Genomic DNA, 23,141 nt, shown 5'->3' on the forward strand with positions numbered 1-23,141 from the left:
TTTAGTTCCTTCCTGCAATTATTGTATTGGGGACATATTTTGTGTGGAGCAGGAAGTCACCTGGGGGACAGATGGAGACCCTCGCGTTGACGATTTCCTGCCTTTAAAGAAAAGTGTAGCCTGACTATTATCCACAGCCCAGAGGGGCAGCAAGGTGGCACGGCGGTAGAGTTGCTGCCTCACAGCGCCAGAGACCTAGGTTCGATCCTGACTACGGGTGCTTTCTGTATGGAGTTTGCACGTTCTCGCCGTGACCGCGGGGGTTTTCTCCGGGTGCTCCGGTTTCCCCCCACACTCCAAAGACGTGCAGGTTTGCAAGTTAATTGGCTTCAGTAAATTGCCCCTGGTGTGTGCAGGATAGTGCTAGAGCAGGGGGTGATCGCTGGTCGTTGCGGACTGTCGAAACTAGATAGAGTGACTGAGGTTTTCAACACCAAAACGTAAGGTTACATCAGTAATAGATTTGTTTTTTTACAATGAACTGCTTTAGTGTGGGTGTCTGTTTTCCGTATTAAATCGTTCAATTCATTGAAACTTCTTGTCTGTTTCAGGTGAAATCAGATGTTACTGTGATGGGCCACAATGTGTAGCGACAGGCTACATGTGTAAGTCACAACTCTCCGCCTGCTTCACCAGGCTACTGGATCCTCGGGATGCCGATTCCCCCTTACTACATGGCTGCACAGACACTTTCTCAAACACAACAGAGATTTGCCAGGGACAAAACTCTTACCACCACAAAGGACACTGGTCGTTCTTGGAATGTTGCTGGGAAGATATGTGCAATTATAAAGGGTTACAGGAAGTTTTGCTACATTCTGGAAGTAGCATATCAGGTAATAAATCAGAGCATTAGTTGTACATGATGATTTTGAGACTTTCTACAATGAATAAATGTGGGTAACACGGTGGCACAGCGGTCGACCTTGCACACCCAGGTTCGATCCTGACTACGGGTACTGGCTGTGTGGAGTTTGTACGTTCTCCCCGTGATTTGTGTGGGTTTTCTCTGGGGGCTCCAGTTTTTTCCCACACACCAAAGACGTACAGGTTTGTAGGCTAATTGGCTTGGTAAAATTGTAAATCGTCTCTCGTGTGAGTGTGCAGGGATCGCTGGTCGGCACGGACTTGGCGGGCCAATGGGCCTGTTTCTACGCAGCATCTCCAAACTAAAACTAAACATTACCTTATTGTTCAACGTATTGGATAAAGGGGCAAAGTATTGGGGCACAGAATTTTTCCAACAAACTTGTTCTAGTTTATAATTTTATGTTATCCTTTGCTCCATTTGCCTCAATTCTAACAAATGGTCTGTTAAATGTCAACAAGCAGAGAGTTGCAACTCAAAGAAGTGATCAAAATTCCATCACTGGTATCACAAAGTGCTGGAGTAACTCAGCAGGTTCGGCAGCATCTAGGAGAGAGGGAATGGGTCTCGACCCGAAACGTCACCCATTCCCTGTCTCCAAGATGCTGCCTGACAATAGACAATAGACAATAGACATTAGGTGCAGGAGTAGGCCATTCAGCCCTTCGAGCCAGCACCGCCATTCAATGCGATCATGGCTGATCACTCTCAATCAGTACCCCGTTCCTGCCTTCTCCCCATACCCCCTCACTCCGCTATCCTTAAGAGCTCTATCCAGCTCTCTCTTGAAAGCACCCAACGAACTGGCCTCCACTGCCTTGTGAGGCAGAGAATTCCACACCTTAACCACTCTCTGACCTGCTGAGTTACTCCATCATTTTGTGATTCCTTCGATTTGTACCAGCATCTGCAGTTATTTTCCTACACAAAATTCTATCACTGCATTGAGTGATCCTCTTGGACTGTCTTGTGTTAATGCGTGCAGATATAATGAAAACTGTCATGCTGGAATGGTATTGATACCCTTTCTTGCAAAGGATGGGATTGGACCGGTGAGAAAAGATGACACGTGGCCTTTAGATTTTTCAGCATGATTACTTTAGTTTTTGTCCCAATCTTTTCATTACTATCATTCCCTTTAAGAAAACGTAAAATATAATTATTTCAGAATCTCAAGAATGTTAAAAGCTTTAAGGAGTCTTTGATATTTCCGAATAAGGTTAGGAACATTAATTTACAGTTTTTAAAATATAAGGTCATAGCGATAAGCGCAGGATATTTTACCCACTGCATTTGTCTAATCTATTGGGCTCTGCCCACTATACAATTAGGGCATTTATTATCTCTTTTCTCAGTTATCTTTAGTTATCTTTCTTTCCTACACCCCGATCCTACAGTCAAAAGTGAAACAGAAACTGAAACTATTCAATTTCGGAGATTTAAATTTGCTCCCCTTGCAGTATTTGGAGAGGGTTTCAATGGTAGGCCGTCACTGTTGTGAAGAAGTCAAACTGGTTTTTAACATCTTCTTTAGGCTTGAATGCTGCTTGCTGTTTGACGGCCAATGTGTTTCAAAATCAAAGGTGCAATGACTGAAAGGAGGCAATGTGGACCATTATTGGTAAATTTTTCAAAGAATCTTTGGGTAATTGACTTAATATTCCTGATGTTCTTTAACCTCATACCATCAATCCATTTCAAAAGGCAATAGGTGCAGGAGGAGGCCATTCGGCCCTTCGATCCAGCCCCGCCATTCAATGTGATCATGGCTGATCATTCTCAATCAGTACCCCGTTCCTGCCTTCTCCCCATACCCCCTGACTCCGCTATCCTTAAGAGCTCTATCCAGCTCTCTCTTGAATGCATTCAGAGAATTGGCCTCCACTGCCTTCTGACAATAGACAATAGACAATAGGTGCAGGAGTAGGCCATTCAGCCCTTCGAGCCAGCACCGCCATTCAATGCGATCATGGCTGATCACTCTCAATCAGTACCCCGTTCCTGCCTTCTCCCCATATCCCCTCACTCCGCTATCCTTAAGAGCTCTATCCAGCTCTCTCTTGAAAGCATCCAACGAACTGGCCTCCACTGCCTTCTGAGGCAGAGAATTCCACACCTTCACCACTCTCTGACTGAAAAAGTTCTTCCTCATCACCGTTCTAAATGGCCTACCCCTTATTCTTAAACTGTGGCCCCTTGTTCTGGACTCCCCCAACATTGGGAATATGGTTCCTGCCTCTAATGTGTCCAATCCCCTAATTATCTTATATGTTTCAATAAGATCCCCCCTCATCCTTCTAAATTCCAGTGTATACAAGCCCAATCACTCCAGCCTTTCAACATACGACAGTCCCGCCATTCCGGGAATTAACCTAGTGAACCTACGCTGCACGCCCTCCATAGCAAGAATATCCTTCCTCAAATTTGGAGACCAAAACTGCACACAGTACTCCAGGTGCGGTCTCACCAGGGCCCGAGAGGCAGAGAATTCCACAGATTCACAACTCTCTGACTGAAAAAGTTTTTCCTCATCTCAGTTCTAAATGGCCTACCCCTTATTCTTAAACTGTGGCCCCTGGTTCTGGACTCCCCCAACATTGGGAACATGTTTCCTGCCTCTAACGTGTCCAACCCCTTAATAATCTTATACGTTTCGATAAGTCATTTCATTTTGTTAAAGTCCAGCATTTTCCCACCCGCTCGGATATATTTTCTGGTGAGAACAGATCTAGTTTCTTTAGTTTATTATTATAGCTGAGTGACCTAATTGAGGGATTATTAATATAATTTCTATAAATCCTTTCCTCTGCTACTCTATCCTTGGGTAAGTATGGTGACCACAGATGTACACAATTCTCCCTGTGTGGCCTCACTAATGCTTCATAAAATCCCTTAACCCCCAGAGCTGTACCTTTGGCATGCGATTAACATTTTGTAGTTCCCATAGTTAAGTGGGGAGGGTTTAAACAATTATCATTTGAAGGACACAACATTCTGGAGTAACTCCAAACAGGTCAGGCAGCCGCTCGAGAGAATGGTTCAGGTCAGGATCCTTCTGGGTCTGGTTGATTACCGAGCAAACACCTCATAAGTGCAGAACTTCTTCAGACTGTTCTCCATGTTCTCCAGAGATGCTGCCTGACCAGCTGAGTTACTCCAGCACTTTGTGCATCTTTCCTTGGCAAACCGGCATCCGCAGTTCCTTGTTTCTACATTATTATCATTTTCACTTCTGTTCCACACTAATCCTCATGGAGAAAAAACACATGAATTTATAATATTTCAGTCAAAGTATGGAGACAAGCCTTTCATCGTGGCTTGCTAATGTCTGATCTTCTCTTACGGCATTGATAGAGGCCACTTGTCCCATTGAGTCTATGCTGGTTCCAATTTCCCTGAAGGCTATTTTCATTCATGTGCACAACTCCATCAACTCAAACCGATTCTGTTCTTTTTATAAGGGGCTATTAATCTACCACCACGGGTGCTGGAGCTTAGTTTTATTTTTCTGGCTTATTAAAACTCTTTAATGTTACCAGAGAAAGTCCAGAACCACACGGAAGAAAGTCATGATTTATACAATGCCTTTCTTTGCATTACTTTTTTTTAATGATATTCATTGGTGTACAAGTTCACAAGTTGTAGGAGTAGAATCAAGCCTTTCGCCCCATCGAGTCCACTCTACCATTCAATCATGGCTGATCTCGCCCTCCTAAACTCATTTGCCTGCCTCCTCCCCATAACCTCTGACACCCGTTCTAATCAAGAATTTGTCTATCTCTGCCTTAAAAATATCCACTGACTTGACCTCCCCTCCCTTTTGCCCCACTCCCACCATCCATCCCCTCCCCCCCCCTCTCCCTACTGTCTCTCCCCCCCCCCCCCCCCCACCCCCAACTCAACCAATTTGCACAAAGTGGGACCTCACAGCCAACAACATGGCACTGATCAGACAGTCCAATGTAGTGCTGCTGTTTGAGGGCTAAACATTGGCCAGATATGGATATATCCTTTATCCATTTAGAAAATAGTCCCATCATATCTTATCATAGGAAAGGCAGATGGTGTCTTGGGTTAACACCATGTTTAAAGGTACCAAATCTGAGGAAACTTCACAAGATACATATTGAGCTGCTCTCATGAGTGGATCATGAACAATGGGACAATTCTTACCAAAGCCAATTAACCTACAAATCCTGTACGTCGTTGGAGTGTGTGAGGAAACTGGAGCACCCGGAGAAAGCCCAAACTCCGTACAGACAAGCACCCATAGTCAGGATCGAACCCGGTTATCTGGCGCTGCAAGGCAGCAACTCTACCGCTGCGCCACAATGCCACCCATCTGATTGCAACCTTTGAAGAACGGAACAGGTTTTACTATCCAGTCTGTGTTTCTGCATGTTACCACCACATCCTTGTGGCCACCTCCAAATGAACGGAGGTCAAATCAAGGGACCTCCCCAACTCTGACGCATTGTTGAAGTGATTCACTTTACTGCCCAGAGTTTCTCAGTCAGATGTCACGGTCTCAGGTTGGAACGATGGCACACGTGGTTGCATTTTAAAGCAAAGCCAACTCATAAACAAGGGAAATCTCAGTAATACTGCACTTCCAGAGGTAAAAGCAGCAGGGACTTGTTTAAGTGGGGAGCTAGAGTGCATTTTGTTCTCAATCATAGTCTGACTGAAATATAAATAAAAAAGAGCCAGTCAACCAAATATTGACACAAAATATCTCTGCACCCAAGGCAAAGCAGAAAAGAAAATGCATTTTTAAAATAGCTGGAAACAGACCTATGTTGCTGGTTGGTGAATGGATTACCCAGTTAAAAATGCTATATCTGTAATAAGAATGAGAAAAATACTTATTTATCATTATCAGCAGAGAAAGATCGATTCAGAGGAATAATTGGCAATTTCCTTGCAGGCTTATTCGTCAAAGCCCTTTCTGTCTCTCTGTGTTCATAATCGGAGGAGCAAACTAAATCTCTTGGTGTTTGGAGACACATGTTTTTGTGTAGAAAGGAACTAGGGGCGAGTGGAATCAAGGGATATGGGGAGAAGGCAGGCACGGGTTATTGATTGTGGATGATCAGCAATGATCACAATGAACGGATGGCCGAATGGCCTCCTCCTACACCTATTTTCTATGTTTCTATGTTTCTAGATGCTGGTTTACACCGAAAATAGACACGGAAAGCTGGAGTAACTCAGCAGGTCAGGCAGCATCTCTGGAGAAAAGGAATAGGTGACGTTTCGGGTCGAGACCCTTCTTCAGTCTGAAGCCCGGAGATGGGTCTTGACCCAAAACGTCACCTACTCCTTTTCTAAAGAGATGCTGCCTGACCCAGTGAGTTACTGCAGCTTTTTGTGTCTATCTGCAAGTGTTTTTGTGCCCTACCCACATTAGGGTAGTGCCAGAGACCCAGGTTTGATCCTGACTATTAGTGCCGCCCGAACCGAGTTTGCACGTTCCCCATGTGACCGCTGAGATATTAACCCAGGGAAAGACAGAGCGCTGAAGATCAAGTTGAAAAGCCATCCACCACTGTTTTTTAGAGCCATCCACTGCCCTGTTCCATCACACTCTGTCCCGCAGTTTGCAACCTTCTTGGTGTTTCCTTTCCTGGTTTTCTCTTATGAGGGTGGGACTCCTGCTGTGGTTTGCATCAGTAAATGTTGGCAGCTCTTTGGAGCCTGGTTCACCGCCCAAAGAGGCAGTCATCACATGTGAATCCAGACTATCCATGCGGGCAGCTCATGTACCAGAGGTTGGGGAAGGCACCACTGCCAAGCTCACTCCAGGTCCAGCATCTTTTATGCACACACACACTTTGCTGGGGCAGAAAGTTGGCTAAAGGATTCCCCTGCTGAAATATACATTAGGAAGGCTAACTCCACGCACCAGAGTCTTCCAATCCCTGCGGAGTAGTTATTAAGTGGGCTGATCCGTGGGTGGTTGCTGCTGGGATGCAAGTCGGGGCCTGATCAACCCCGGCTGGGTCTCCTGGGCGAGGGGGTCTGATGTTGTGAGACCCGAAACACCCGATGTCCCCAGGTCACATCACTGAGGATGCGTCCCAGCGCATCCAGAAGATGTATCACACTCTAATGTCTCCTCTTGCCATCAAAGCAGAGATTAGCCAATTTACCAAGCCAGGAAGCAGAAATTGGGTTCTTTCTCATTTGTAGAAACAAGGAACTGTAGATGCTGGTTAATGCACAAAAGGGCACAAAGTGCTGGAGTAACTCAACAGGTCAGGCAGCATCTCTGGGGAACATGGATAGGTAATGATTAGGACCCTTCTTTAGAAGTGGTTCAAACCCAAAACGTCACCTATCCATGTTCTCCAGAGTTATTGACCTACCGAGTTATTCCAGCACTTTGCTTTCTTGTTTTTTCTTTCTAATTCATGCCTTGCTATACTTAATTCATTCACTGTGATACTAGAGGAAAGCCTTGAACAAACGAAGATAATTTACTTGAACAAACGAAGATAATTTCTGTATTAAAAAAAACACCCTCAACTGTGTGCCTTTTATCACAGATAGGCAGCAACTTCTTAGCAAAACACAAAGTGCTGGAGTAACTCAACAGGTCAGGCAGCGTCTGTGGAGAACATGGATAGACAATGTTTTGGGTTGGGGTGGAGGCAGACAGAGACTGTCTGCAACACGGCACCTTAAACACAGCTGCAACACATACAGAGGACAATTTTCACACAAAGGGTGGTGGGTGTATGGAACAAGCTGCCAGAGGAGGTAGTTGAGGCTGGGACTATCCCAACATTTAAGAAACAGTTAGACAGGTAAACGGGTGGGGCAGGTTTGGAGGGATATGGACCGAGCGCAGGCCGGTGGGACTAGTGTAGGTGGGACACGCTGGCCAGTGTGGGCAAGTTGGGCCGAAGGGCCTGTTTCCACACGGTATCACTCTGTGACTCTAATTGTCCACATAGTACAATTGGTAAAGTAGCACCAGCCATTATTACACGCACCATCTGTTACTGTCAACACTAAACCACACAACAGTTGGGCATTAGGAGGAAACTTATTTAGCTTAAGGATTATTATGCTCTTCTGTTTCCTCACACCACACGCATGTTGGCAGCTATTTGATCCTTGGGTCATTGCCCAAAGAGGCAGTCATCATTTGTATATCCAGATCACTCATGTTAGCAGCCTTGTGTGGGGAGGGGAATCTCAGCATCACCCTACACTTAAATTGCAGTCATAAAATCCAGGGCAATGTTCAGTTTAGTTTAGTTTAGGGAGGCAGTGTGGAAACAGGTCCTCTGGCCTTCTGAGTCCGCACCGACCAGCGATCACCTCCTTCACTAGCACTATCCTCCATACCAGGAACAGTTTTACAATTACAGAAACCAATTAACCTACAAACCTGCACCGCTTTGGAATGTGGGAGAAAACCAGAGCACCTGGAGAAAACCTGTGTGGTCACAGGGAAAATGTACAAACTCCACCGACACCACCCATGACCAAGATTGAACCCAGGTCTCTGGCGCTGTAAGGCAGCAACACTACTGCTGCAAGGCAGCAACACTACTGCTGTAAGGCAGCAACACTACTGCTGTAAGGCAGCAACACTACTGCTGTAAGGCAGCAACACTACTGCTGTGCCACTATGCTGCCCTCATGTTGCTTAAAAAAAGTCCACTTTCGTTAGTCCACCGGTGTGTAATATTGAATAACTCATTAAATGCTGAATAAAGGTCCTGACTCGAAACATCAATCTATCCATTTTTTTCCAGAGATGTTGCATCCACTGAGTTACTCCAGCATTTTGTGTTGATATTTGGTTTAAACCAATATCTTTAGTTCCTTTTTATTACTTCATCAAATGCGTGTCAAGCATGTAATTGTGATCCTTACTGGGAATCTTCATTAGACGCTGGTTATCTGTGCAACTGTGTGGTTGACCCTGAGCTGGAGCATCAGTACACTTCCCCCTGTTGTATCTATGTGTGAGGGAGATTCTGCCGGGACCTTCCAGTAAACAGGGCCATGTGGCCAGCTGGAGGCAACAGCTGGAGGCCTTGCAACAGCCTGGGGGTCGCCTGGACTGGGCTCCACTCCATAAGGCCTAGCGCCCGGACCGGACTTTGGAAATGAATCCCAATCTGGCGACTCGGGAGAGAATTTCACGGTGCTTTGCACATTTGACAGTAAACATAGAAACATAGAAAATAGGTGCAGGAGTAGGCCATTCGGCCCTTCGAGTCTGCACCGCCATTCAATATGATCATGGCTGATCATCCAGCTCAGTAACCTGTACCTGCCTTCTCTCCATACCCCCTGATCCCTTTAGCCACAAGGGCCACATCTAACTCCCTCTTAAATATAGCCATCATTGAACCCACTGGGTTCCTCCAACAAAGACATGGAGTTTGAGCTGGGCTGAGCTCTGAGTGAAGGGTGGAAATCCTCTCCCTGGCTTCAGATAAAGCAACACCGTGGCTCCAGACTTGGAATAAAGTTGTGATTTGTCACCACCACACGTTGGGCCAATAGACGTATCGAGTCATACAGCATGGAAGCCATCCAAGCTGGCCAAGCTGCCCCATCTGAGCTAGACATTTGCCCGTGTTTGGCCCATATCCTTCTCAGCCCTTCCTATTTATGTGCCTGTCCTAGTGTCTTTCAAATATTGTTGTATTATCTGCCTCAACTACCTCCTCTGGTAGCGCATTCCATACACCCACAACCTTCTGTGTGAAAAAGTTGAGTCGTAAAGTCATTCAGCATGGAAAGAGGACCTTCAGCCCAACTCATCCATGCCGACCAAGATGCCCCATCTAAGCAAGTGCCATTTGCCTGCGTTTTACCCCTATCCCTCTGTTACAGTACCTGCCTCAACTACTTTCTCGGGCAGCTCATTCCATATGCCCGCCACCCGCTTAGTGAAAATGTTGCCCCTCAGGTTCCTATTAAATCTTTCCCCTCTCATCTTGATCCTATTTCAGCTGGTTCTTGATTACCCTATACTGGATAAAAGGCTGTTCAATCGCCCTATCTATTTTCCTCTTGATTTTATACACTTCGAAAAGATTACCCCTCAGCCTGTACGACTTGAAAGGCCATTGTATAACAGGCATCATCAGAATGAAGGCCGCTGAGAGGGAACCTCAGCAATGGGCTCTCCCCCCATCACTTCCAAAGAATGCCTCAAGCGTCTGGAGCTCCAATAGAAGACGGAACAAGGCCATTCATGTTGGTGTTTGGAAATAGGAGAGGGGTGATCCATCTTCATAGAAACATAGAAAATATGTGCAGGAATAGGCCATTTGGCTCTTCGAACCAGCACAGCCATTCAATATGATCATGGCTGATCATCCAAAATCAGTACCCCGTTCCTGCTTTCTCCCCCACATCCCTTGATTCCGTTAGCCCCAAGAGCTATATCTAACTCTCTCTTGAATATATCTGTCAAACTCTGTTTCAATGTCACCGACTAAAGGGAATAGACAATAGACAACAGGTGCAGGAGTAGGCCATTCGGCCCTTCGAGCCAGCACCGCCGTTCAATGTGATCATGGTTGATCATTCTCAATCAGTACCCCGTTCCTGCCTTCTCCCCATACCCCCTGACTCTGCTATCCTTAAGAGCTCTATCTAGCTCTCTCTTGAATGCATTCAGAGAATTGGCCTCCACTGCCTTCTGAGGCAGAGAATTCCACAGATTCACAACTCTCTGACTGAAAAGGTTTTTCCTCATCTCTGTTCTAAATGGCCTACCCCTTATTCTTAAACTGTGGCCCCTTGTTCTGGACTCCCCCAACATTGGGAACATGTTTCCTGCCTCTAACGTGTCCAACCCCTTAATAATCTTATACATTTCGATAAGATCCCCTCTCATCCTTCTAAATCCAGTGTATACAAGCCTAGTCGCTCCAGTCTTTCAACATCTGACAGTCCCGCCATTCCGGGAATTAACCTAGTGAACCTACGGTGCACGCCCTCAATAGTAAGAATATCCTTCCTCAAATCTGGAGACCAAAACTCCACACAGTACTCCAGGTGCGGTCTCACTAGGGCCCTGTACAACTGCAGAAGGACCTCTTTGCTCCGATACTCAACTCCTCTTGTTATGAAGGCCAACATTCCATTGGCTTTCTTCACTGCCTGCTGTACCTGCATGCTTCCTTTCAGTGACTGATGCACTAGGACACCCAGATCTCGTTGTACGTCCCCTTTTCCTAACTTGACACCATTCAGATAATACTCTGCCTTCCTATTCTTACCACCAAAGTGGATAACCTCACACTTATCCACCTAGACCTTTGAAATTCAGTGCATGTCTATGTTTGGCCCAAAGCTATAGGAATGAATGAATGAATGAATGAATGAATGAATGAATGAATGAATGAATGAATGAATGAATGAATGAATGAATGAATGAGTTTATTGGCCAAGTATGGGGTGGAATAATCATCACAGAATCAAAAACAAGCATAGATGAGTGGGTACAGACACAAAAAGCTGGAGTAGCTCAGCGTGACAGGCAGCATCTCTGGAGAGAAGGAATGGGTGACGTTTTAGGTTGAGACCCTTCTTCAGATGACCCGAAACGTCACTATTTCTGCTCTCCAGAGATGCTGCCTGTCCCACTGAGTTACACCAGCTTTTTGTGTCCATCTTCGGATTAAACCAGCATCTGCAGTTCCTTCTTACACGTAGATGAGTGGGTTACTGGTAAAGGTGATTGATTGGGGAGACTCTTGCCACTGGTTATTGCTGGGGTCCACACCAGTGCTGGGCCTCTCTCATCGCAGGGCACTGAAATAAACATTGAGACTCCAGACCGGCAGTGTGGTGCAGCAGTAGAGCTCAAGGGTGACATACGTCCACTGCAATGTTGTGATCCTGAGGGACCGTTGCAGCCAATGTGAGACCTGCAGTCTATAAGAGCGGCCCAACAGAAGAGTTGCTGCCTTACGGTGACCTGAGTTTGATCCTGACTGCGGGTGCTGTCTTTGCAGAGTTTGTACGTTCTCCCTGTGACCACGTGGGTTTTCTCCGGGAGCTCTGGTTTCCTCCCACATTCCAAAGACGTGCACGTTTGTAGCTCAGGAAAAAAAACTGCAGATGCTGGTTTAAATCGAAGATAGACACAAAATGCTGGAGAAACTCAGCGGGACAGGCAGCATCTCGGGAGAGAAGGAATAGGTGACATTTCGGGTTGAGACCCTTCTTCAGACGACCCGAAATGTCACCTATTCCTGCTCTCCCAAGATGCTGCCTGACCCGTTGAGTTACTCCAGCATTTTGAGTCTACCTCAGGTTTGTAGCTTAATTGGGTTCTGTAAATTGTCCCTTGTGTGTAGGATAGAACTAGTGAATGGGTGGTCACTGGTTGGCGTGGATTCGGTGGGCTAAAGGGCCTGTTTCCACGCTGTATCTCTAAACTAAACCAAACTAAGCATGTTAGATATTCAAAGCTAGGTGATCAAAGTTCTGAAACACTGTCTGAAGAAGGGTCCCGATCCGAAAAGTCACCTATCCATGTCATCCAGAGATGCTGCCTGTCCTGCTGAGTTACTCCGGGACTTTGTGTGTTCTTTTGTAAACCAGCATCTGCAGTTCCTCGTATCGTGTGATCAAAGTTCTCGTGACCTTCACAAACTCTTCAAATGTCAGGGAACACAAGTTGATGGTTAGGTCACCTCGGAAACAGGCAGAAAGAAAAATCAAATACAGACTGTGGGAGTAGAGGGATGAGGTCAGAAGTATTCATAATGCATTCGTTTGTCAATAAAGAACAGCCTTGTTGAACTGCTGATTTAATCCGTTTCTAGTCATTCTGATGTTGGCTCCACTCACTGGGTTCAACATCAGTGGTAAGAACTGAAAATGTCATTATCATGTTGGCACGCGAAAACTGATGAAATGTAAAATGAGTTAGAGGGTGCAGTCGAAGTACAAGTCGATCTCGTGTTCTGGTCGCTTGGTGTTTGTTTACAACTCTTCCTGACCTCCAAGTAGTTGTGTAACTGCATGCCTCTACTGTGTAGCAATATTGCTGTGTGAATTGGTGGGAAAATACTTGTTTATGAGTGGGACTTAAAGTGAATTCATACAAACGCAAGGGAAATCCATCTTTTCCCTTTTAGCACCAGACTAAATACTGCCAGAAATAGGGGAATTGGCTGTGTGACATTCCATTGAATAATAAATGTTTTGACATGTGAGTTTATGATTGACTGAATAGTTGACGGAAAAATACAGCAAGGAAACAGGCTTTTCAACCCAGCGGGACCATACCGACCATCAATCACTCATTCACACGCATTATATATTATGCCACTTTCTCGCCCACTCCCTACACACTCAGAGCAATTTGCAGAGGCCAATTAACCTTCAAACCAGCATGTCTTTGGGATGTGGGAGGAAACCGGAGCACCCGGAGGAAACCCACGCAGTCTTTAGACTTTAGAGATACGATGCCGACCAGCGATCTCGGTACACTAGCTCCATCCAACGCACCAGGGACGATTTTTACAATGTTACCAAACCTCTTACATGTCTTCAGAGTGTCTGTACGGAGTTGGTACGCTCTCCCCATGACCTGCATGGGTTTTCTCTGGGTGCTTCGGTTTCCTCCCACACTCTAAAGACATGTAGGTTTGTGGGTTAATTGGTTTGGTAAAATTGCAAACTGTCTCGGGTGTGTATAGAGCTAGTGTACTGAGATTGCTGGTCGGCACCGTATCTCTAAAGTCTAAAGACTGCGTGGGTTTCCTCCGGGTGCTCCGGTTTCCTCCCACGTCCCATCGACTCCTTTAAGTCCAGGCTCAAAACCTATTTCTACTCCCTAGCGTTTGAGGCCCTCCGAGGGGACGCTGTGAACTGTTTATGTGTGTGCTGTTATGTTTGTGTGCCATTGTATGTTCGTTCTTAGTACCTGAACTGATGTACAGCACTTTGGTCAACGTGGGTTGGTTTTAAATGTGCTATACAAATAAAATTGACTTGACTTGACTTGGTTTGCAGGTTAATTGGCCTCTGCAAATTGCTGGGAGTGGACAAGAAAGTGGCATCATATATAATGCGTGTGAATGAGTGATTGATGGTCGGTATGGCCCCAGTGGATTGAAAAGCCTGTTTCCTTGCTGTATTTTTTCATCAACTATTCAGTCAATCATAAACTCACATGTCAAAACATTTATTATTTAATGGAATGCCACACAGCCAATTCCCTTATTACTGGCAGTATTTAGTCCGTCGCTCAAAGGGGAAAGATGGACTTCTCTTGCGTTTGTATGAATTCATTTTAAGTCCCACTCATAAACAAGTGTTTTCCCACCAATCCTACACAATAGAGGCATGCAGTCACACAACTACTTGGAGGTCAGGAAGAGTTATAAACAAACACGAAGCGACCAGAACACGAGGTTGACTTAGACAATAGACAATAGACAATAGGTGCAGGAGGAGGTCATTCGGCCCTTCGAGCCAGCACCACCATTCAATGTGATCATGGCTGATCATTCTCAATCAGTACCCCGTTCCTGCCTTTTCCCCATACCCCCTGACTCCGCTATCCTTAAGAGCTCTATCTAGCTCTCTCTTGAATGCATTCAGAGAATTGGCCTCCACTGCCTTCTGAGGCAGAGAATTCCACAGATTCACAACTCTCTGACTGAAAACGTTTTTCCTCATCTCAGTTCTAAATGGCCTACCCCTTATTCTTAAACTGAGGCCCCTTGTTCTGGACTCCCCCAACATTGGGAACATGTTTCCTGCCTCTAACGTGTCCAACCCCTTAATAATCTTGTACTTGGACAGCACCTGTTTCCACGCTGTATGTGTAAACTAAACTAACATGACTGCATCATGGTCAGCACAGGCCTGGTAGACCAGGGGGGGCTGTCCTTTTGCTGTACCATTCAAAGATCTAAGAAGGTAGGTGTTGTGTCTCTAAACTAAACTAAACACTGTCGCGCAGCAGTTCCATAGGGAAAGTGCAATGTGTGCAGGGGGGTGGAGGTGAATGGGATTGGCGGTGCACAGTGAAGGATGTGCATTCATGAATCGCTGTGGATCATTCCCCTTTGCATTGCGATAATCAAACCTTGACTGGGTAAGAGTTATCGTAAGCTGCAGTCCGTTGGAATTTAGAAGATTGAGGGGGGATCTTATAGAAACTTACAAAATTCTTAAGGGGTTGGACAGGCGAGATGCAGGAAGATTGTTCCCGATGTTGGGGAAGTCCAGAACAAGGGGTCACAGTTTAAGGATAAGGGGGAAGTCATTGAGGACCGAGATGAGAATGTTTTTTTTCACACAGAGAGTGGTGAATCTGTGGAATTCTCTGCCACAGAAGGTAGTTGAGGCCAGTTCATTGGCTATATTTAAGAGGGAGTTAGATGTGGCCCTTGTGGCTAAAGGGATCAGGAGGTATGGAGAGAAGGCAGGTATGGGATACTGAGTTGGATGATTAGCCATGATCATATTGAATGGCGGTGCAGGCTCGAAGGGCCGAATGGCCTACTCCTGCACCTATTGTCTATGTTTCTATGTTGCTATGTTGCTAACAGCGACTCCCAATCTGATTTCAGAGCGAGGAGCCAAAAAGCAGCAGAAGCCGGGAGGCAGGAAGGTGGCGGAGGGGCAGAAAGGCAGTGGCAAGGTGGTGTGGCTGCGTGCGGCGGTGATCGCGGTGTGCGTCGCGGGGGCCTTCATCCTGGTGCTGCTGGTGATGCTGGCACTCCGCATGCTGCGTAGCGAGAACCAGCGGCTCCAGCGGCAGCACCAGCAGATGATCTCCCGGCTGCACTACACCTTCCAGGAGCCTCCCGCAGACAAGGTCCCCGTGGGAAACCTGGACTTCGACGCCACCGCCACCATTGCCAGGGACCACGAGACCTGCTGCACACTGCACAGCCAGCCCCACCACCTCCATCCCTACGCCGAGACCTTTGGCTCCTTTATCCCTTGGGACCTATACAGTGGGTACAAGAAGCCAACCCTCGTGTGATTATGGGCAGCGCTGCTGAAGCCAAGTCTATTTGTCACATTTGAACCATTAACCTCCCTGGTGAATCCCAGCTAACCATGAACACTGGCCTCTTACTTCAATTAAAACACAGTAACGATTGATTAAGAAATATTTGGCACCACCGTTTGTAGTTTATGACTTGCTCTGGTGCCAAGCTCTTTTGCTTTTGGTAGCTGGCACGCTGTTAACTGGCAGTGTGCAACTTGCTGCGGTGCAGGGAGCGATGACTTTCATGATTAACCATCAAGACTGTGAGCTCCATTGGGACCCGACTGAACAAGTGGACTATACCAATGGATGATGTATGTCGGGCTTCATTCCAGATACACACGTTCTGAGTGATTACTGTAATGTAGTGGACAACGTAATTACAAATTTGATAACATGCTGCAAACAGTTATCTTTTGGTACTTTTATCTGTTGCCGTTTGATGTTTTCTTTCGGTGTGGCAATCTTTACCTGTCGATTAACTCTGCCTCAAGGCGCCCTGGATTACAGAGGCCAGTGGCGGAACAGTGGCGCAGCTGGTAGAGCCGCTGCCTCATGGCGTGAGGGACCCGGGTTCGATCCTGACCTCGGGTGCTGTTTGTGTGGAGTTTGCATGTTCTCCGTGTAGGTTTCCTCTGGGTGCTCCGGTTTCCTTCCACATCCCAAAGACGGGGGATTGTAGGCTAAGTGGCCTCTGTAAATTGCCCCTAGTGTGTAGGGAGTGGATGAGAAAGTGGAATAACATCGATCTGGTGTGAATGGGTGATCGAAGGAGGCCGTGGACTCGACAGGCCACAGGATCTGTTTCCATGATGTGTCTCTAAACTTAAGCAGTATGGGGCGGAGATAAAGGGGAGTCACGTAGGGGGTGGGGTTGGTGTTTGGGAGGTGACTGCACCTCAGCAAGGAGCAGTGCTTGGGTTAACCGTTAGCATTATACGCTGCCAGAAGATGGAGGCCTTGGTTTCCCTGGCAACTGCCTACACGGAATCAGATGTTTAACCAACATCATTTTTCAGGTCTTCAAAAGCAAGAGCCAGTTTACAAGTTTCGACCTTTCCCAGCCTGCTGCAGGCCTTGTTCATGCGGTAAAGTGTCATATTAATAACATTGAGGTAAGCGTCGTAAACTATTTAATCCTGAAACATGCCCAACAACCTCCATACATTTGCTTGGTACAGATTAAAAAGCTAAGATGACGTTATAGGTGGAGAAAGTACTATTCCATTGGAACGCTTAACTGAATCGTGGCCAAAATCTCCTTTGCAATGCTGCCAATTCTGAAAAAATTGTCTTCGGGAAATCCAACTTTTGATTTTTCAAGCGGATTTTCATTTACTCTTTGTTCCTAATGTAAAATCTCCCTCAATGATGTGGATAGCTGTGGAAAACCACACATTCTCTCTATTGTGATTTTCATTCTCACTGCTCTGAGAAAAAAACGAGAGTTAGTCAAAGAGGCATAGAGTCCCGCAGCACAGAAATGGGTCTGCCATGCCCATTTTTGGCCACTTACACTAATCCCATTTTGCCATACTAGAACATATCCTTCTACGCTTTACTGACTAACTTCTTTACATCGGCGAAACTAAACGCAGGCTTGGCGATCGTTTCGCTCAACACCTTCGCTCAGTCCGCCTTAACCAACCTGATCTCCTGGTGGCTGAGCACTTTAACTCCCCCTCCCATTCCCAGTCTGACCTTTCTGTCATGGGCCTCCTCCAGTGCCATAGTGAGGCCCACCGGAAATTGGAGGAACAGCACCTCATATATCGCTTGGGCAGCTTGCAGCCCAGCGGTATGAACATTGACTTCTCCAACTTAAGATAGTTCTTCTGTCCCTCTCTTCCCCTCCCCCTTCCCAGTTCTACTTTGATGGTGATATCAGAAAGCGCTGTTTGAATTAAGTTGCCGTGTAAGTCTTTCCCCCCAAATCTGTTAAGGCTGATTAATTAAAAAGTGCAAAGCTGAGGATTGTGGATCCTGTGGGAATGGATGAATATCAGTAATGATGTGGCCATGATCTAACTGAACAAGCACTTCCCTTTCTATGTTTCTAAAGGTAGCCAAAATCTGAGAGAGTACTGCATGATGCCTCCAAATAAACATGTGCAGTGTTACTGAGGAACCATTTCCTTTTAGAAAACATTTTCTAGGGTGGCACGGTGGCGCAGCGGTAGAGTTGCTGCCTTACAGCGAATGCAGCGCCGGAGACTCAGGTTCGATCCTGACTACGGGCGCCGTCTGTACGGAGTTTGTGCGTTCTCCCCGTGACCTGCGTGGGTTTTCTCCGAGATCTTCGGTTTCCTCCCACACTTCAAAGACGTGCAGGTATGGCTGGGCAAATGTAAAAAAAAACAAAAAACAATTGCCCCTAGTGTGTGTAGGATAGTGTTAATGTGTGGGGATCGCTGGGCGGCGCGGACCCGGTGGGCCGAAGGGCCTGTTTCCGCGCTGTATCTCTAAATCTAAATCTAAATCTAAAATTTGTTATTTGATTACTTACAGAGGCTTCCTTTTTTAATTGGGTCGGAAGGAACTGCAGATGCTGGTTTACACCGAAGACAGACGCAAAATGCTGGAGTAACTCAGCAGGACAAGCAGCATCTCTGGAGGGAAGGATGGGTGAAGTTTCGGGTGGAGAAGGAAGGTCTGAAGAAGGGTCTTGACCCAAAACCTAACCCATTCCTTCCCTCCAGAGATGCTGCCTGTCCCGCTGAGTTACTCCAGCATGTTGTGCCTATTCCTTTTTAATTGACTGTACTGTGGACAACAGGGAGGAATTGTGCATGATGTATAACAATAGACAATAGGTGCAGGAGGAGGCCATTCGGCCCTTCGAGCCAGCACTGCCATTCATTGTGATCATGGCTGATCATCCACAATCAGTAACCTGTGCCCAACTTCTCCCCATATCCCTTGATTCCACTAGCTCCCAGAGGTCTATCTAACTCTCTTAAATTCATCCAGCGATTTGGCCTCCACTGCCCTCTGAGGCAGAGAATTCCACAATTTCACTACTCTCTGGGTGAAAAAGTGCCTTCTCACCTCAGTTTTAAATGGCCTCCCCTCTATTCTAAGACTGTGGCCCCTGGTTCTGGACTCCCCCAACACTGGGAATTTTTTTTCCTGCATCTAGCTTGTCCAGTCCTTTTATAATTTTATATGTCTCTATAAGATCTCCTCTCATCCTTCTAAACTCCAGTCGTCTGATATTACTGTGTATTGCGTGTAAGTAGATCAGCTACGGTCCACTACATTTCACGTACATCTTAATGATCTGGAGAATGGATTTTTGTGGCTTTCTGGACAAGTTTGCGGATGATCCGAAGATAGGTGGAGGGGCAGGTAGTGTTGAGGAAACAGGGAATCTGCAGAAGGACCTAGACAGGTTGGGAGAATGGGCAAATGAGTGGCAGATGGATTAGAGGGTAGCAAATGTGTACGGTCATCTAGATCCCTTCGTTCTTTGCTTATCTGCAATTTTTCTCCATTTAGAGAAAAAGCACTTTAGATTCCTGATACTGAAATGCATGACATCAGACTTTCCATTGTAAAACTCCATTTGCCAATTTTCCGCCCACTCTCACAACTTATCTATATTCTGTAGCAGCATTCAAATATCCTCATTATCACATCTCCTCCCAGCTATTCCCATGCCACTGGATTTTTACCCTGAGGTTATCTCCATGAAGTTCATGGTGAGCTAATGGCAGTAACAAAGCCAAGCACAAGAACACCAGCTAAGACACAACATGAGTAAGTCATCCAAATGATTGCATGGAATATGGTTATGGAGTTCATTATAGTGAACCTAGTGGGTGGTTATCCAATTCCATAACATTGTCCCTTTTCCGCATCTTATATTCATTTTCAAATATTCCCGAATGCTCCATCTCAATCCTGGACAAGTTCAACGGAAAATACTGGGACACCAGATGATAGTTTGCAGTTGATATATCTTGGCCATCGCTCCCATATTCAGAAAGACACCTTGCATTTTTTTTAAAATCAGGATTGTAACTCCAACACTGAACACAAGGCCAAGATGGATGGGGAAAGTTCAAGATTCAAGATTCAAGATAGCTTTATTTGCCATCCAAAAAAGTTTTTTGGACGAAATTCAGTCACCCACAGTCCAACAATAAAAGCACTAAAATAGGCAGATTACACAATAAAGCATTAAAATAGGCAAATTACACAACCCCAAAAACACACAAAAAAAGAAACATCCATCACAGTGAGTCTCCTCCAGTCCTCTCCTCACTGTGATGGAAGGCCACAATGTCTTTTCCCTTCCCCTGCCGTCTTCTCAGGCGGTCAGGCTGTTGTGGTTCCAGGCCGCGCCGGATGGTCCGCAGCGGGCCGGCCCAAGCCCCGCGATCCGGGGCGGGCGAACACGCTGTCACTGTTGCTGCACGTCGGGGCGGTCGTGGCTCCCGACATTGAAGCCCCCGCCCAGAAAAATCCCGCGGCCTATTTTAGGCCGCGCCGGACGGTGAAATGTCCGCGTCCCAAGCCCCGCGATCTGGGGCGGGCGAACACGCTGCCGCTGCCGGAGCTCCCGATGTCGGCATCCACGCGGCCCGAGCCTAAGGCGAGTCGCAGCCGCTCCCGCAGCCTCTGAAGACGGCCGGCTCCGCTGATGGTAAGTTGATCCGCGGGCTCTGCGAACCAGAGCCCTGGAGGCCGCCAGCTCCAGGAGTTGGGCCGATGGTAGGCCGCAGCAGGAACGGAGACAACACCCAGAAAACAAAGGTCGGGTCTCCGTTCGGAAGGGACACATATTTACAATTTTACAGTTCCCCCCGTCCCCCCCCACACACCCACACCCACACATAGTACACAAACACAAAAACACAACATCACATTGACAATTAAGATACAAAAACACAACAAAACACAAAGACAAATGGACCGCAGGTAAGCCGCAGCTGCTATGGCAGCGCCGCCATTTTGTTTAAAGGGATATGTGTAGATGGGGCATCTCGGTTGGCATGAGCAAGTTGGGCCGAAGGGCCTGCCTCCATGCTGTATGACTCTAATATATCCCCGAGAGTCACAGACCTGGCTTCTTTGGCAGATCATTTGTTGAGTTTCCGGCCTGTAATCTCCCAGACCTGCTCAGACTACCCCAACATTCTTTAGTTTAATTTAGTTCATTGTTGTCACATGTACCGAGCGACAGTGAAAAACCTTTTGTTGCGTGCTATCCAGTCAAAGAAAAGACTATACATGATCACAATCAAGCTGTCCGCAGTGTACAGATACAGGGTGCATTATTTAGTGCAAGGTAAAGTACGAAGAAAGATGGTTCAAAGGGCTCCAATGAGGTATATGGGAGGTCAGGACCGCTCTCTAGCTGGTGAGAGGACTGTTCGGTTGCCGATTCAGTTGTTCGAATCCTTTATGTTTAAGAATTACTAGTTTGATTATGTGTTCTTTTCCCCAGCCGGTATAGCTATGGGATAGCTACTCCCCAGCCATGGTACAGTATTTCCCCATCTTTCCTCTCAAGATCCACACACAGGATGGCCTGGCAAAACCCATTGTTTCATTATGCTCTCAAACCACCAAGCTTATTTCTTTCTACTTTGACTCCATCCTTTCTCCCGTAGACCAATTCCTTCCCATTTACATCCAATGCACTTCAGAGGCTCCATGCCACTTCAACAGTCTCCAAGTGCTGGCACCATCAGTTTATCTTTATAATGAATTTACAATCCCTTTACATCTCTACCCCGGGCCTCAGTATCCTCCACTTCTTCTTGGAATAGAGACCTGATTAATTCCCCTCCAGCAGCACATTCAATCACCTGGTTGAACTTATCCTCACATTGAGCCACTTCCCCTTCAAATCCAATCCCTAGCTGAGAGAGACACACACACACATGGGACTGCAGACGCTAGTTTAGTTGGACACAGCCTGCAGCGGCATGGAGCGGAGGAGCAGCGATGGAGGACATCGACAACATCGCCTGGCCAGCTCCAACCCTGCAACTCTGACCCCGTGCCACCAGGACAAAGGGACTTTATGGCCAAGTTAAGACTCTACATTCTTAACAACTTTGGAGTTGAATCATAGAAAATGGCGGTGGAAATGAGGCAACTTTTGTGTACTGTCACAGTGCACTCTGCTACTCCTACACACTTGTACTTAAGTATGGTTGTGCTTAAGGACTTTCACTGTACTGAGGTATCATTGCGTTCACAAAAGCGACCTGGAGGTTTCTATTGCCTGCCATGTTGAATCTCCATCCACTCCCACCTACCTGCCTGTGCAGTGTAGGAAAATAACTGCAGATGCTGGTACAAATCAAAGGTGTTTATTCACAAAATGCTGTAGTAACTCAGCAGGTCAGGCAGCATCTCAGGAGAGAAGGAATGGACGACGTTTCGGGTCGAGACCCTTCTTCAGACTGATGTCAGGGGGGGCGGGACAAAGGAAGGAAATAGGTGGAGACAGGAAGATAGAGGGAGATCTGGAAAGGGGGAGGGGAAGAGAGGGACAGAGGAAATATCTAAAGTTGGAGAAGTCAATGTTCATACCGCTGGGCTGCAAGCTGCCCAAGCGAAATATGGGGTGCTGTTCCTCCAATTTCCGGTGGGCCTCACTATGGCCCTGTGCACTGTGATAACATGGCCAACATAAGCTTGGGGAGCAGGACTCATCTTCCCTCCTGGCACGTTGCAACCTTTTGGACTCAATATCAAACCCACAGGTAGTTTGTTTTGTCTGTTTGTATCAGACCTGGCTAGTTCTGCTGCCAGTCATTCACCGGTAATGTTAACATGTCCGGAGTACCGATGAGCAGAGAGCCGGCAACGACGGCAGCGACGAGGGAAAGTGGCCGTTGGGAAAGTGAACCGCGGTCATGCCTCCCCCCGCCCATGAGGTCGACTGCAGGAGGTGCCCCCGGGGCACGAAGGTGGCTGGGTTAGAAGAGGGATGTAGGTACGCTGAACGATCGAGGTGCTCGCCTGGATCGGGCACCTCTCCATAAGACCGAGCACGCAGACTGGACTTTGGAAACATAGAAACATAGAAAATAGGAGCAGGAGGAGGCCATTTGGCCCTTCGAGCCAGCACCACCATTTATTGTGATCATGGCTGATCATTCACAATCAGTAACCCGTGCCTGCCTTCTCCCCATATCCCTTGATTCCACTAGCCCCTAGAGCTCTATCTTTCTTTTAAATTCATCCATGAATTGGCCTCCACTGCCTTCTTTGGCAGAGAATTCCACAAATTCACAACTCTCTGGGTGA

General features: G+C 46.8%; 1 protein-coding gene across 1 annotated transcript in view; it reads left to right on the forward strand.

Annotated features, from left to right (window-relative positions):
• The window catches only part of LOC144607639 (BMP and activin membrane-bound inhibitor homolog), a 53,595-nt gene extending 37,379 nt beyond the window's left edge, over positions 1–16,216 (forward strand). The window contains exons 2-3 of the mRNA XM_078424608.1: positions 552–836; positions 15,445–16,216. Of these exons, the coding sequence (XP_078280734.1) occupies positions 552–836; positions 15,445–15,863 (704 nt within the window). The 3' untranslated portion in view covers positions 15,864–16,216. The remainder of the gene's footprint in view (positions 1–551; positions 837–15,444) is intronic.
• The last annotated feature ends 6,925 nt before the right edge of the window (positions 16,217–23,141 follow it).

This window comes from Rhinoraja longicauda, chromosome 29 (genome assembly GCF_053455715.1).
Source record: "Rhinoraja longicauda isolate Sanriku21f chromosome 29, sRhiLon1.1, whole genome shotgun sequence".
NCBI classification, from domain to species: Eukaryota; Metazoa; Chordata; class Chondrichthyes; order Rajiformes; family Arhynchobatidae; genus Rhinoraja; species Rhinoraja longicauda.